The sequence below is a fragment of the Silurus meridionalis genome, chromosome 11, assembly GCF_014805685.1.
Source record: "Silurus meridionalis isolate SWU-2019-XX chromosome 11, ASM1480568v1, whole genome shotgun sequence".
Lineage (NCBI taxonomy): Eukaryota > Metazoa > Chordata > Actinopteri > Siluriformes > Siluridae > Silurus > Silurus meridionalis.
In genome coordinates this window covers 11,621,026-11,635,845 of record NC_060894.1, presented here as the reverse complement: position 1 = coordinate 11,635,845, position 14,820 = coordinate 11,621,026, and the positions used below count along the sequence as shown (strand labels likewise).

The window sequence follows — 14,820 nt, the reverse complement described above, 5'->3', positions numbered from 1 at the left end:
GCAGTATGATTTTCTTTTTATTTGATACATTCTTGGTGTTACTCTTAAAAGAAGTTTCATTTCATCTACTGTTTTGTTATGAAAAACCTTCATAATTTCTTTCAGTACAACATGTAGTCCTTTCTCATATTACACAGGGGTTATTGAGCTCTTACATTTTTTTCCAGAATTTGTACATGGATTCGTCTCTCATTTCTGTTAAACGTTTATTAAGCTTAAAGACTATTTTTGCAATAGTTAAACATGTAAAATAAAGACTATATTTTTGATAGGTCATTATGTTAGTTTTGCAGTCCCATTGCAAAAAGAGCAGATTTTGGACTTAAGTCCTACAAAGACTATTACTTTGTCATAATCATCTATTACACTTTGTTGAATTAAAGCATTATCAATAATAATAAAAATAATAATGAAATGCTGAAATGTAAAAATTGCATAATTTGCTTATTAGAAATTCTGATTAAAATGTTTTCAGCATCAACTCCATATATGTACCTTAACACTACTAATCAATGTTTTAAATTAAATGTGCTATTATTTTTCAAAAAGGTTGTTTTACTACCAATTGTTTTTTTTAGTGAATATGTATTCGACTTGAGTCATATTAATTCAAGTGACAAAATTTATGTAGCCCTTACAGATCCTCTGGTCTGATCTTTTAAGGCCTTGCTGACTTTGACACATTTATTTTATTTTTATTTTTTTTCGTCCTAGTGTCACAGTATTACAGTATATATTCCACTGTAAATAATTCCTTAAGCAAAAAGATTTTTCTTGTTACACCTTCTTGCCAGTAGATGAAGCAACTTGAAGTTGGCTCGTATGAACATTTATATGAAAATTTTATTCTATAAGCAAAACGTCCTGGTTGCACAGGAGACAAACTCTGACATGAAGTGAAATAATGCTGGACACTGCAGATTGATTTTGTTTGTGTGAGCAAACAGCAGCAAGCAGGCTGGGAAAAAGCTAATCATTCTGCTGACAAGCTGACCTTCACAGATAAGTATAAAAGGAGAACAAAACACTATAGTATATTTATAAACAAACCAATATTTTACACCTTAAAAGAAATTCACACTAGTGACAAGTGCCAATGTGTTTTTTATTTTCTGCCAATTTCTGTGGTGGCTTACAGTGAAAAGAGGATAATTTGCTTTTAAAGAATGCATCAGGCAAATTATTAAGTAAAGAAACATGTTCTTAAAAACCAGCATAAAAAATGTAATGCTAGCCATCAGCAGGTTCCAAAATACAGAATATGCACTTTCATAGCATTAAAGAGCATATTAATTTCATAACCAAGAAGTGATTGAATGTTCTTATTAGATTCCATGTAATGTGTATACTACAATTTCAGTTTGTGGTTTCTTTTGTGTTTGTTTGCTTTTGTTTTTGCCTGAAGATGATTGTGATTAGATGGTGTATAAATTCTACATAATTATTTTTAGCAGCTGTCTTGTTCATTCATGAAACCATATAAAAAGCCTGCCAAATCAATGAATTCAATTGTGTGTGCATTTTATTTATATATATATATATATATATATATATATATATATATATATATATATATATATATATATATATTTGTGTTTTGATTTTTGGTCGATTCATTGGGAAAGGTCTAGTTTTTTCTCTCTTCATGATATGGGTTTGTCAGCATCCAGCACACAATATACATGCAAGAAAAATACTGTTTATGTGTAAATACAGATCAAGATGAAATGCAAAGCATCTTATATAAAGTTCTGCTCAATTAATTTTCAGAGGTTAAGTCTGGGGTGGTTTAAATTATTTTCTCACCCTATATCATGTTTGTTGAATTGATAAATCAGAAATAAAGAGATTTATATTTTAGAAATTGGATTGGACATTTAAAATGCTGTAAGTTTATCTGTTTAGTGATTTATTACATGTACATGTATTTACATATTGTATATTATGTACTGGATACACAATATTGTAATATGTCCTAATTACTAAGTGCAGGTGTTTCAGACACACCCATTGCTAATAGGTTTATAAAATCAAACAAATCCACAGTAGCCATGCAAAGTCCAGGGACGAATACCCTAGAGAGAATGGTTTGGACTGAATGCTCTGTGACTTTTAATATGACACCTATATGGGATGCCATTTGTCCAGTTTTTGATATTTTTGCACTGTTACACCTGCCCAGGACAAATAAAAGGTCTATTGAGCCTCAGGCACAAATCATTTAAACTCGTACTATCTGGCAGTCTGATGGATGAATCTGGGTATTGTGATTCTACAAGAATGTTACCTACTAAAAAGTATGACTTGCTGGAGGAGGGATATTGGCCTAAAGCTGTTTTTTTTTTCCCCCCAGATTTGAGAACAGTGTTGAACATTCGGGCAGGGATGCAAGCTGTTTTCTGTTCTGGTTTCTATGCTCAATAGCTGAATTGTTTAGGACTGTTTAGCATTTAGATACAGGGCTTTGTCCAAATTGCAGCAGATCTTATTTTGTGCATTAAACTACATTAAATTTGGTAGCTAATAATAGAACAAGAGTACTAACCTCAATATAGAGGTCATTTCTGGGCTTTAATGTAAAAAAAAATACTTTTAATCTTGAAATTTCATGAAGGCTCATCCTTTTCACATTTTATTATATTGTCAAACATGAATAGAATTACCTTTTGGTATTGGTTAAATTATATCCACTTTTGCCACTTTGGTAAATGGCAACATACTGGGAAACTCCAGCTAAAACTTAGATTGAACTATTTCTGTTGCTGTTTCTACTGTGAATTGCAATGTATCACAATGACAGACTATGGAGTTGAACACTGGCAGAACAGACTATGATTCTGTCTGTTTTTAATGGTAGTAATAACTATATCTTGCTCACTATTTTTTTGCAGCAGATGGTAGAGTGGCTAAAATTGTCTTTTTCTTGGTCTACTTTAAGATGCACCTGGCAACATTTTCTTGTGGACAGATGGCCATTGGAAATGCATAAAACTGGTCAGAACGTTTCCAGGGGGTCCAAATGGTAAATGATGGTTCTACATGGAGATCAGGACATGCTAAGCAATTTATCTTTGTCAAACAACAAGCAGTATTTGCTTTGGGGACATGTGTTCATTTTTGCCAAAACATTTGGCAAGATAGCAAATGAAATGACCCGTTAAGTTATCTACTCTTGCACTTGCCCAAGCCAGCCTGTGCGCTTGAATCTAGGTCATGAGATTCTTAAACACTGGTTTGTGGTTTCAGGTCCCATGTTGGACACTGTATAGCAGTGGTATGGGTTTGTGGTGGAGGTGTTTGGGGCAAAAAAGGCCTGCACATTTGTATTCTGACACAAAATCTGTTTTATGACAGCTTCCAGGTGACTAAACAGTTGTTTGGGGCTTAGTAAACCGTATATGGATATTTTGTTATCTATTGACATACGGGCCATTGAAAAAAAGGAAGTGATTGCATGAGCAAGGAGCACGTTCTTCTATTAAATGCATGCAACAACGTTGAAATCACTTTGGCTTATTTTCTTTGCGGTATGCAGAAGGGTTTTGGCGGCAAGGTTGGATTTTTAATGAGCATAATGTGACATTCTATTATGTCAACCAAATGACAGTTAAATAATTTTTATTTGAACTGAAGAATATATGTTAAATACAATGATAATGCATATAACAATGTTATGAACTACAAATAAAAACTATGTGAAACATGCAGAATAACTCAACATTAGAGCTATAAAAAAGTCCTATCTGCAGAGACATAAGCAGCCTATACAAACAAGAACATATCTGAGGATGGCAGAATTTGAATGCAAAATTATTTTCAAAATTATTTTTATTTTTGTATTTGCTACTTGACAGTAGCAAACACATGCGCACACATAAACTGCTACAAATACTTCACTGTTTATTTTTTTTATTTTTTTGCTTAATCAATAGCATTATGATTATGATTACAATTATGATTTTAGCAGATGAAGCTGCACTTTAAAGCATCCTAAAAGTTGACATACCCCACTTCCCATGTCTGGCTTACTGTCTAATTTTGCTAAATATTACAGATAAAAATTTGCACCCCTTGTGCTCCATGTAGGATTGAATAACTACTATTATAAGCCTTTGAGTAACAACACTTCAGCAAGATTATTTACATACACAAAAGATTTGTGCATAATTGTGTAATCATCGTTTGCTTGTAGAATTTGTTGGAGCAATTTTGTTTATTTTGTTATACAAAGCTATATCCTGGGTGTATACTTGAATTTGGTAGTGGTATATTGATCAGTACTTTCCTTCTTACTTAACTGATCAATACAGATAAACATTACTTTATTAGGCAATTTTTAAGAAATGTATTTATTACATACATTTGACAGTTAAAAGTATATAGACGAGGATGTTCATGAATTTTCAAAACGAAAAACATTAAATGCCATATCTTACTTATATTACAGTATATTAAATGTGTGGTGGATTCGAACCTTCAGAAAATTACCCTCTCTTATTTACCCTTACTTAACCCTTGTTTAACTTTAGGGTGTTTTCATAAATGTAGTCTATTCCCCCAACACAATGCATTTTCAACAATTAACTACACATCCCCTTAAAGTCACCTAACTGTTTGATTTGTTCAGGCTGCATGGAGTGCCTCCTCATCAGCATTCTTCTGGTCTTGAGATCCTTTGGAAAGCCAGCAGGAGCTGAGGGAAGATACTGCTTTATCCCTGTCACTACACCACATGTTTGCTTCTTGCTGGAGCAGATTGGACTAGATTGGCTTTCGCAAGTAATATGGGGAATTGAGGCTTGATGATTTAGTGGTGGTAGAAAACCTGGTCGAGGGTTAAATGGTAAATCTGTGAGAAGAGCCCCTGATCCTCTCCTTGCAAGGTTGGTTGGGTGCCTCTTGTGTATATTTCCTAGTAAAGTGTTCTCTGTGGGTTCTTGTGAGCTAATCAAAGTGGATGACCGTGAAGTCAGTAGCCGCCTTTCACCAAACTGTTTTTTACTTTCTGCTGGGGATTTGTCTGACACAGAAAGTTGTGAATCAGAGCTGTAATGATCAATTCCAAGCTTTCGCCGCTGGATAATGTTGATGAGACTGGACACTGCCAGAGTAGGGAGAAACCTTTCTGAGTCATTCTCTGATGTTAACAATTCACTGCTTTTGGAATGAAGATCTGGGTGGGAGAGAGAGTACTGTGAAGATAAACCATTAAACAACATGTTGTGAGACAATGCTCCCGCTGGTCTTAAGTTTCCACAATCGCTTGTGTTGTTTTCTTGACACTGAGTCTGGCTCAAGTTAGTTGCTTCTTTTTGATCAATGCTGACCTGAGGGTCAAAAGCCAGTCGTCTTAAAGCAAGCTCTTCCTCAGTTGTTATGTCAGGCAGTTCTTCCACTTGAAAGTTACCTTTGCCTTCTTGTTTTAATAAAAAGGATTGGGGAATCGTCAACCATGGTTCTGAGTGAAGTCTCTGCAGATGGTGGACCTTGTTTAGTCTTCTGTTTACCAAAGGTTTCTGTTGAGAGGGTAGGGTTGTCTGAGAGTTGGTCATGGTTTCCAGATCCTGGAAAGAGAACATTTGCTCTGAGAGGCTGGTGGAAAGTGTCTCCTGAGGCGATGTGCTGAGGTGAATTTCAGAAGGAGACGCACAAGGTGTTAAGGAGGAAGGCAGCTTAGCCCACTGGTCTAATTCTGACAATGAAGGGACTTTAAGACACTGTTTGACTATCTGCCTTCCACATACTAGTCTATCTGTGGTGATGATGATGACCTCTTTACCTTTGGCCTTGAAAGCCTCTATTAGCAGCTTCAATGTTTCTTCATCACCTAAATTTATGGCATGTATCAGAGCAGAGGAGCCTATATGTTCCTCCAGGCAAGGGTCAGCTCCATTAGCAAGGAGTATGGACACCACTTCAGGTCCTGCTCGCTCTAGACAGGCATGTATTAAAGCAGTCTTACCACTTTTGTCCTGTATATTTGGATCAGCACCACTCTCCAATAGATATCCCACCATCTTTGCCTTTGGAACCCCCTGGGCGTCAGAGTATCTGCTTTTACATGCAATCATGAGCGGTGTCTCCCCCTGCTCATTGCTCTCATTGATGTAAGCCCCACCCTCTAGGAGGAGGCGTGTTAGGCGGAGACGGCCCAGATAGACTGCTTTAAGCAGAGAGTTGCTGTCTGTGTGAACACTCTGCATCCCATTCATCCTTGCTTCTTTTATTGTATTTCACACCTGTTAGCAAAACCTGTTAAAAGATAGACAGTTTTTACAAAATAAATATAATTGTTTTTAACAAATCAAACTGAAAAGAGTCCAGTGGCCTGGTGTCCAGGCCACAGGGTCAGGGCATTCTCAGATTCAGGTTACCCTGACCATAATACAGCAGCTACGTAAGATGAATGAATTTAATATTACATGTTCACTAATATACTGGATATATTTGCTCCACTCATTTACACCACCTGAGCTTGTTGTTTGTATAGAATGGGATATGTATGGAAAGAGAAATATTTGTCTTTTGACATGACATTGTCCAGTTTACCACACTACATAGGCTACAAGTTTGTCTATTTTCTTTGTGATTTAAGAAGGAGATTAAGTACACTACATGGTCAAAGATAAGTGAACACTTGACCATCCACTGATACATGGGCCTTCCACAATGTCTTTGTATTTTGTGGCATAAAAACAAAATTTACTTTACAGGAACTAATTGTCTATAACATGTCCCAGCATGACAATCTCACAAATCTCACAAAGCAAAATTGAGAATTTGAGTGTCTTACTTAAAGCCCTGACCACAACCTCATTGAAAAACTATTGGAAAACCTGGACTTTTGAATTAAAGTCTATACATCTGACTCACAAATTCCAAAATCTGGTGGAAAGCCTTTGCAGAAGAGTGGAGGTTAGCACAAATGGAAATTATTAGTCAAAATATATTTTACAATATAATATACCCTATATTGTAGTTGTTTTTCATATTAATTATAGAAATAAAAAAATGACCTGAGCAAATGTAGTTTCTGACTGAACCTAATATACATAAATTTTATTCTGTGTTTGAGGAAATAGTATGAAAATGCACTAAATTCTAATGATTTTTTAGGTCAGTGTTATTAAACAGAAACATTGCAAACCTAGATTCACTCATCAATGTTTTTCTGCAGTCAGTTATCCCCCAGCAGTCTGTTAATTCAATAGGCTTAGGCAGAAACCTTGAGGCCAGAATGCATCTATTCATTTGAAAGCCTATTGTGCTTGCTGGCCAAATACTTTCTCAGTACTGAGTACAATGCTTGCATAACATCATGTCTAAGATCAGAACATTATTTTGTAAAACGTGTCTAAACACTTGTCATAAAGAAACCTTTGATCAACTTTGTCAAGTCTAAACTATAGCTATGTTGCAGAATTAATAATTTAGTAAAATTCAGTGAGTGTTCTACAAAATAGGCTTTTTCAGAAAATGTGTTTAGGCATTATTACACAATTAGGAATTTGAATACATGCAAATAGAGGAGAAGAATATAACGAGCATGATTTGCAAATGTATGAAAGGCTTTTCATTTGTATACTTGTGCAACTTGGTTCACTGGTCTATTTTGGTGTATTTCAATACAATGACTAAAATGTAGAATATTGTACTTCAAATTAATTCTTTCTAAGTTGATATTGGAATTAAATCATTATAATATTTTTTTTTATAAAGCTAGCCTGGCTTTACTATTTTCTATGCTTTATTTATTAATATTTTAAATAATTTCATTACAATTTACTTTTAATGATCTCCGCCTGGCTTCAGGTTAAAAATTAATATAATAAGGCCCTTTCATTTGTAATATATAATAATTATTATATTAATTTTTTTTAACAATTCACTCACCTGAGATACATGCAGATCTAGAATAATATCATATACCTTGTCACTGAATCTTTTTTGTTTATGTATTATTTCCCTAGGTCAACATATAAAAATGAGAGCCATGTTCACGGACAAACAAAAGTGTATGCATGGCAATACTGGTGCAATTAAAAAATAAATTCTAAAATACATTTTTATTTTTATTTTTTATTTTTTTTATGTTTGTTAGATAAAACAATCAGTATATGAGATGTGGGAAGTGTATAGCCACTGATAGCATCACACTAGCTTATTGGTGAAATGCAGTGGGAAAGGAGGCAGCATGACAGCTATAGAAAAGTGTTGCTGTTAGGAGTGAGCTTACAGTTACCATGGAGCACATGTGCATTGCATGAGTGTGGCTACAAATTGTGCCTCTGTCAGCAATGTTCTGCTGTGCTCCAAGGGGGAAGGCTTTGTTTGCTGGCTTCATTTTTGTGAGAAGTCTGAGAATCACATAAGCAACTGTCTCATAATAAAAGACTCAAGTGGCCTTGTGCAACCCTCCCTAATAGAAACAAATTTTCATGGTAGAGCATACTGAGAACATACACATACACAGGGTCTTGGCAGCAGCACTCCACAAGCAAGACTGTATTTGGTATGCGTAATGTATTAAAAGGCATATTCATTTTGCACTTGATGTTCTAAAGAGGTCGTCGGAGTGTTTCTATTCTGATCAAGGTACAGCTTTTCAAAATGCTCTCTCTGTCTCTGCCTTAGTCTCGCCCTCTCTCTCAACATGCTCAGCTAACAGAAAGGGTTATCGGACGAATAACACAGCTTTTGAATACTGTTTATAATATTCTAATAAAGGAAAGTGTGAGAAATATATTCTGATAGAAAATTTTAGCCAAATTAAAAAATCCATGCAGTTACAGCAGCACTCACCCTAAAATCTTGTGAAGAAATGTCACAGTGTTGATGCTCTATTAGCTGTGTTAATGCCAGTTGGCCAGGCTAGTTGTCTGACTGTCGAGTTAATGCAAGAGTGGGTGCGTAGATCACATGTGTGACGTTGGTCAGAACTGAGTGACAATGTGGAGATTACTCACACTCACAAGAGAGCTGCTTGGGAGGGAGAGATGAAAAGGAACAGAGAAATGACAACGATGCACAATGTTCTGGTTTCAACGGACCATTAATATATCTTTCTTTCAAAGGATAATTGTGAAATATTATGTTTTATCTTTAGATACTTTTGTTAAAATAATATATTTATTAGCAAAAAAAAGGAAAATACTGATCTGTAATGTAATGCGAGATTAGATGATTAGACTGGATTAGACTAAAAATGAGTAATGAGACTAAAAGAGTAGTGGTCATAAATGTGTGTTCTGAATCATTTTCTGGGTCTAAAGATTCAATGGTAGCTCAGTTGTTACGATTGTGTATTAGTGACTGAATTGCTGTGAGTTCTAGTGACTGAATTGCTGCGAGATCAAATCCCAGGAGTACCAGAGAGAAGAAAAGCCCCTGCCAAGTCCTTCAACAAGACACTTAACCCCTTAGCTGAATACAGTAGTTTTGTACATTTAACCATCTGTCAAATTAGAGATCCTTTTAAATATTTAAATGTTCAGTCAAACAGATGATAGTGATGATAATAGAATCAAGTGTATGCTTGTGCATGCATTAAATAACAACACACAACTTTGTTCTCTATTTATTTGTTCATCTCTTTAAAATGTATTTGCTCTTATTAACTGCCAAAAATGAAGGAATGCTTAACATTTCTTCAGCCTGATGGTAAGGTAAGCTGTAGCATTGATGAACTTTGCAATGCCATCACTATGACAACCACCCATATCAATTCTGTTTTTTATTGTAGGTTGTGCACAAAGAACCAATGGATTATTCAAGACACAGTTCGCTGCATTCTAGCAATGTTTGATTTTAAGAATACTTTTAATTTAAGCAACTCCACTGACACAAACATTATAACATGGAAACATTGTGTTATAATAAGCTAAAATGCATTCATTCCAATGAATAACATTTAAACAATATTGATAACATAAGTTTATTATGCTCCAGCCATATTAAACATTCAATCTAAAAGGACACAGCTGTGCAACTAGAAAGACCTGTCAGTGACTGTATTTCTGATTGCTCAAAAAATGGGTGGGTTAAAAAAAGTGTACCATGTAACACATGCTGATGTTAAAAACAACTAAATGTAATTTTTTTTTACTAAATGTAAAAATGTAAAAAATCTGGAATTCTTATATGTGTATTATATTATATGTATATTTTGAGCTCAAGCTGGATCGCTTTAGTGTATAGCAGAAACTGTAGAATTGGCCTTGTTGTTGCAATATTTTTGAAGGGGTTTTGTTGGTTAATATATTCTTAATATATTCTTAATAAATATATTAAGGAAAACATACAGATTTACAGATTCACAGCTGTCACTAACAGTTTCAACAGAAAACCCTGAGCAGACTTCTTAATTTTAAGGCTTTTTGTTAGTGGGTGGTTAAATCAATGTACAAATGTCCATTTCTTTCACAAAAACTTTAAAATTAGGTTTGTTGTTTGTGTATTTATAAATATAGTATATTTTATATTGGATATAAAATATACTATATCAATATACTTTTTTCAAATGTATTAACTTGCTTACTGTATAAAGTGGCACTGACACCTGCATAGTATAGAGTGGGTGGCATCATTGCTGCACAATGTAAAATTGCTCAATTTAGCAATGACAGATTTCCTCTCTTTTTGCTGAACAAAATAGAGGTAGATACAGGGTAGATTAACAAGCACCATAAAGCACAATGTAAAAAGGGTACATGCACAGTAATAGTGATTATGCTTGATTCAATCTGGGCAGGGTACATAGATTAGGTAGCAGCATTGAGTTGACCAGTGCTCAGATTGATGTTTGCTGCTGAGGTATATTAATGCTTCTCTCAATGGTTTCAAAGAAGTTTATAGTTCTGTCCAATAAAAAACACTAATCAATCACAACATTTTATTTGACCAGTAATGAGGATGTTACATATAATGTTGTCATGAAGAACTATTATGGACTCAAGCAGAATAAAAATGTCTTAGAGCAGAAAAAATAAAAGACACAATGTTCAAACATTGTAATCCTTTTTCATTATCACACTGACTGCATGGTCTCTGTCAGCCCTTTAGAGAAGGATACATCAGAGAACCAGCATAGCAAGTCAGTGATGAATAGTGAATACTGAATACTGATAGCAGAATGCTGCTTATAGCAAATGGCAAGCATAGCAAGTGACAAGCTTAGTCACAGCAGCAAGCATCCTCAAATGCAGATCATATCACAGTAATTCCTTTGGAAATATATCATTTGACGGTATACAATTTGTCACCTGAATGGTGACCTGAACGGGATGCCAGTACATCACAGGGCACCATTTACCTATATATTCACACCATAATTCAGGTCACTTTGTTATATCCACTCAACATCCTACAGGTAGGAGCAACCAGAAAACCTTAATTAAAACCCACCTAGAACAAGGAGTAATATAAACAAACTTTACACAGTCAGCAGTTAAGTTCCTCCAAAAACAGTTCTGACCCATTGAGGCAAGACTCCACAAAATTTTAGAAGGTGTACTGTGGTATCAGGTATCCATATATTAGCAGCATAACCTTTAAGTCTTGTAAACTGAGAGGCAGGGCCTCCAAAGAGCGACCTTGTTTTTCAACACATGCTCATATGCTCAATCAGATTGAGATATGGATACTTGGAAGCCAAATCTACACCTTAAACTTGTGTTCTTATGCCATATTTCCCACTTTCAACAAATCAACTTGGACAACTGACTGCTCACTTACTGCCTCATATATTTCACCCATTGACAAATGTTACTTTAGTGTTATCCACTTCACAAGCTAGTAGTTTTGGGTTATAGTAAATCAGTGTATAATGTAATTTTGCTGATTTTATGCTGTCTGGGAGTATCACTGTCCTAGTTGTTTATTAACCGACAGGATTGTTAAATTACAAGGAACAATTTCAGAAATTTAATTTTATTCACTGAAGGTTCCCTGGTGGTCTAGTGGTTAGGATGCCGCGCTCTCACCGCTGTGGCCTGGGTTCGATCCCCGGTCAGGGAACCAACACCAGCCATTAGGGTTGCACAAGCCTTAGTGCCAGTCCCAAGCCCGGATAAATGGGGAGGGTTGTGTTAGGAAGGGCATCCAGCGTAAAAACGTGCCAAATCTAACATGCGGATGGTCAGCTGTGGCAAACCCCTAATAGGAGAAGTCGAAAGAAAGAATTTAATTCACTGATCGCTTCAATATTTGCATGAGCTGACAGAAGATGGCACTGTATGAATAGCTTTCTGATCAAATATGATTTTCAAATTCATTTAAAATGGAATTAAGAAAAATCATACAAAACTGTTTCCTGAGATACATTTTTGTAAAATATTAGTTCACTGAGAGAAAATTTTAAAGCAAATATTATATGATGGTTAGAAATTCAGATTCAGTAGTCATTTGGTAAAACCTTTATAAAAACAATTGACAAAACGCTCAAATTATTTTGGAAAATATTTACATTTACATTTGTGCAAAAAAAGTGTACAAAAGTGCTTTAAATCTCTAGTAATGAATAAATCTACACTGGTACGCCAGATTACAAACTTAATATAAATATAACCCTAGAATTCTACAAACTTGGAAAGTGCTAATTCAAGTGTTTCAGGAAGAGGTAGGTCTTTAGTCGTCGCTTGAAGATAATCAGGGACTCCGCTGTACGGACATCTAGGGGAAGTTCATTCCACCACCTTGGTGCCAGAACAGAGAAGAGCCTTGAAGTGTACTTACCTCTCATTCTGAGAGAAGGTGGTACCAGTCGAGCAGTGCTGGAGGATCTCAGACATCTCAGTCACGGTGTTGGACAAGAAGTCTTCTTGGGTTTTGTAGTCAAGGGGCAAAGGAGGTCCATGGTTAAGGAAAGAGATGAAAGGAAGTGGTCAGTAGCAACGTCCAAGTGTAGAGAGGAAAAGGAGTCAGGGTCAGGAAGAGATGAAAGAGTACAGGAAACTACAGAAGAGATATGGAGTGAAGGTTAGGACGGATAAGAGAGGCATGTAAATTATTTTTAGGTTGAATAGAAAGAGTGATTGAAAAGGAAACCAGGTGATGATTAGAGATTGAAAGTGGAGTGGCAGGCATGTCTGTAGCTGGAGTAGGGCGGGTGAAAACCAGGTCCAGGACATTTCCTCCCTTGTGTGTTGGAGGGCAGCTGTTAAATGCCAAGGAGAAGGTATTCAGAGAAGGCAAGAGGCAGGATGACTAAAGTTTGTCAGATGGGAGGTTGAAGTCACCAAGAAATGTCAGAGGGGTGCTGTCCGAGGGGAAAGTACTGAGGAGTGTGTCCATCTCTTCTAGAAGTCTCCAAGGGGACCAGAAGGGCGGTAGATGACAATGATGAAAATATTGATTGGAGAGGTAACTGAAACTGCATGGAATTTAAAAGAAGAAGAACCTGTACCACCACCTCTACCGGTTTCTCTTGGTGAGTGAGAGAAAGCATAGGCAGAAGACAGAGCAGCTGGTGTAGCAGTGTTCTGTGGGGATATCCAGGTCTTAGTAAGTGCCAGAAAGTCGAAGGTGTAGTGGGAAGCCAAGCCTGTGATAAAGTCAGCAGACTGGCAATTTAGGAGCCCACCTACCACCACTGTTTGAGATTGAGACAACAGGAGAGGGTAGATGAGGTTACTGGCAATGTGACATCTGTTTTGTGGATGGAAACATTTGTGTCTGTATGAGATGACTACAGAGATGGGTTTGAGGAACATGACTGATCTCCCAATTTTAGATCAATGTGTTTTTTAAAAGAGAAAAGGTACAATAAGAAATTCTAAATAAACACTAAGTGTTAATGGCTTTAGGGGGGCTACATACTTGTGGGGCTAACTACAACCGCTACAGACTGTAGCAGAGCACCTTCAATATAAGTGAGCAAGCCCTGCCCACAATTCACACCTCAAGTGAGACTGAAACTACCCTTGATTAATCACCGGACCAAACTAATAAGCACAGACCAACACTCTAGAATCTACAATCTAGAGTTAAATAGATATACAAAGTTAGAATCCTACCTTACCAGAAGAGAGTAGATTCAAGATAGAGCTAAAGCACAAATATCTTAATGGTATGTAGTCTTTCAGAAAGATTTTTCTGGGGGTCACCAACAACGGACACAGGACTAGGATTATGCATATTAGTGCATTTTCAAAATACTGCAAAATGTTACTCTAATTGTCTATTAACACTAACTGCCTAACTGATCCCAATGCTTTACTGTTCCTTTGTTCAATCTGCAGTTGTGACTCACTTCTTGTAAATATAGATAAAATTGCATGGATTTTCCACAGACTTGGACTTCCCACAAACAGTTTCAGAAACACTTGTATTCATAATAAACACCTGAATTCACCAAACCAGGTGATTCAGCTGCTCAGAACATGGTCAGGATGGGGGAGGGAGATAGGCTTTCCTTAGCCTACTCAGGAAGTAGAGACGCTGTTAGCTTTCTCATTGATGAACGCCAAGGAATTTGATGCTCTTTAGAAAAAAGAAAAAAAAAAAGGCTTTACTATATATATTTTTAATTAAATTAAATGCTATTGTTACTATTTCCCTGTTTATTCCACTTACAAATTAAAATTAGATTTTGGCATGCTGAATGTACTGAATGTAAACTTTGTATTTATTATTTTCACTTGTAAAGAGTTCTTTATGTAGTAACACTGGGGCATCAAGTGAAGTGATAATCTGCTGAGCAGTGATCTATTAGCAACTTTAACTGTGAACTCTATTCCAAATATTTTAAACAACTTAACATTCATGTGAGTTCTAAAACATTCTACACAGCTGTGGCCAAATGTTTTGAGAATGACACAAATA

General features: G+C 35.9%; 1 protein-coding gene and 1 non-coding gene across 4 annotated transcripts; one reads left to right on the top strand and one right to left on the bottom strand.

Annotated features, from left to right (window-relative positions):
• Nucleotides 1–1,615: 1,615 nt before the first annotated feature.
• Nucleotides 1,616–14,293, bottom strand: ankrd34ba (ankyrin repeat domain 34Ba). Of its 3 annotated transcripts, none has more exons than XM_046860551.1 (2): nt 14,249–14,293; nt 1,616–6,252 (listed from the first exon to the last, which is right to left on the bottom strand). In XM_046860551.1, exon 2 carries the CDS (start codon nt 6,210–6,212, stop codon nt 4,581–4,583), a length of 1,632 nt encoding a protein of 543 aa, XP_046716507.1. In that variant the 5' UTR covers nt 6,213–6,252; nt 14,249–14,293; the 3' UTR covers nt 1,616–4,580. The 3 variants fall into 3 exon arrangements, with proteins under 3 accessions (XP_046716507.1, XP_046716508.1, XP_046716506.1); XM_046860552.1 differs by lacking the exon at nt 14,249–14,293 and adding an exon at nt 14,013–14,119; XM_046860550.1 differs by lacking the exon at nt 14,249–14,293 and adding an exon at nt 8,803–8,913.
• Nucleotides 11,944–12,015, top strand: trnae-cuc. The gene has a single exon. It is a non-coding gene; the product is annotated as a tRNA-Glu (tRNA).
• Nucleotides 14,294–14,820: the final 527 nt, after the last annotated feature.

Coding starts and splice junctions, on each gene's coding strand:
- ankrd34ba (XM_046860551.1), bottom strand. CDS start 6,212: ATGAATGGGATGCAGAGTGTTCACACAGACAGCAACTCTCTGCTTAAA.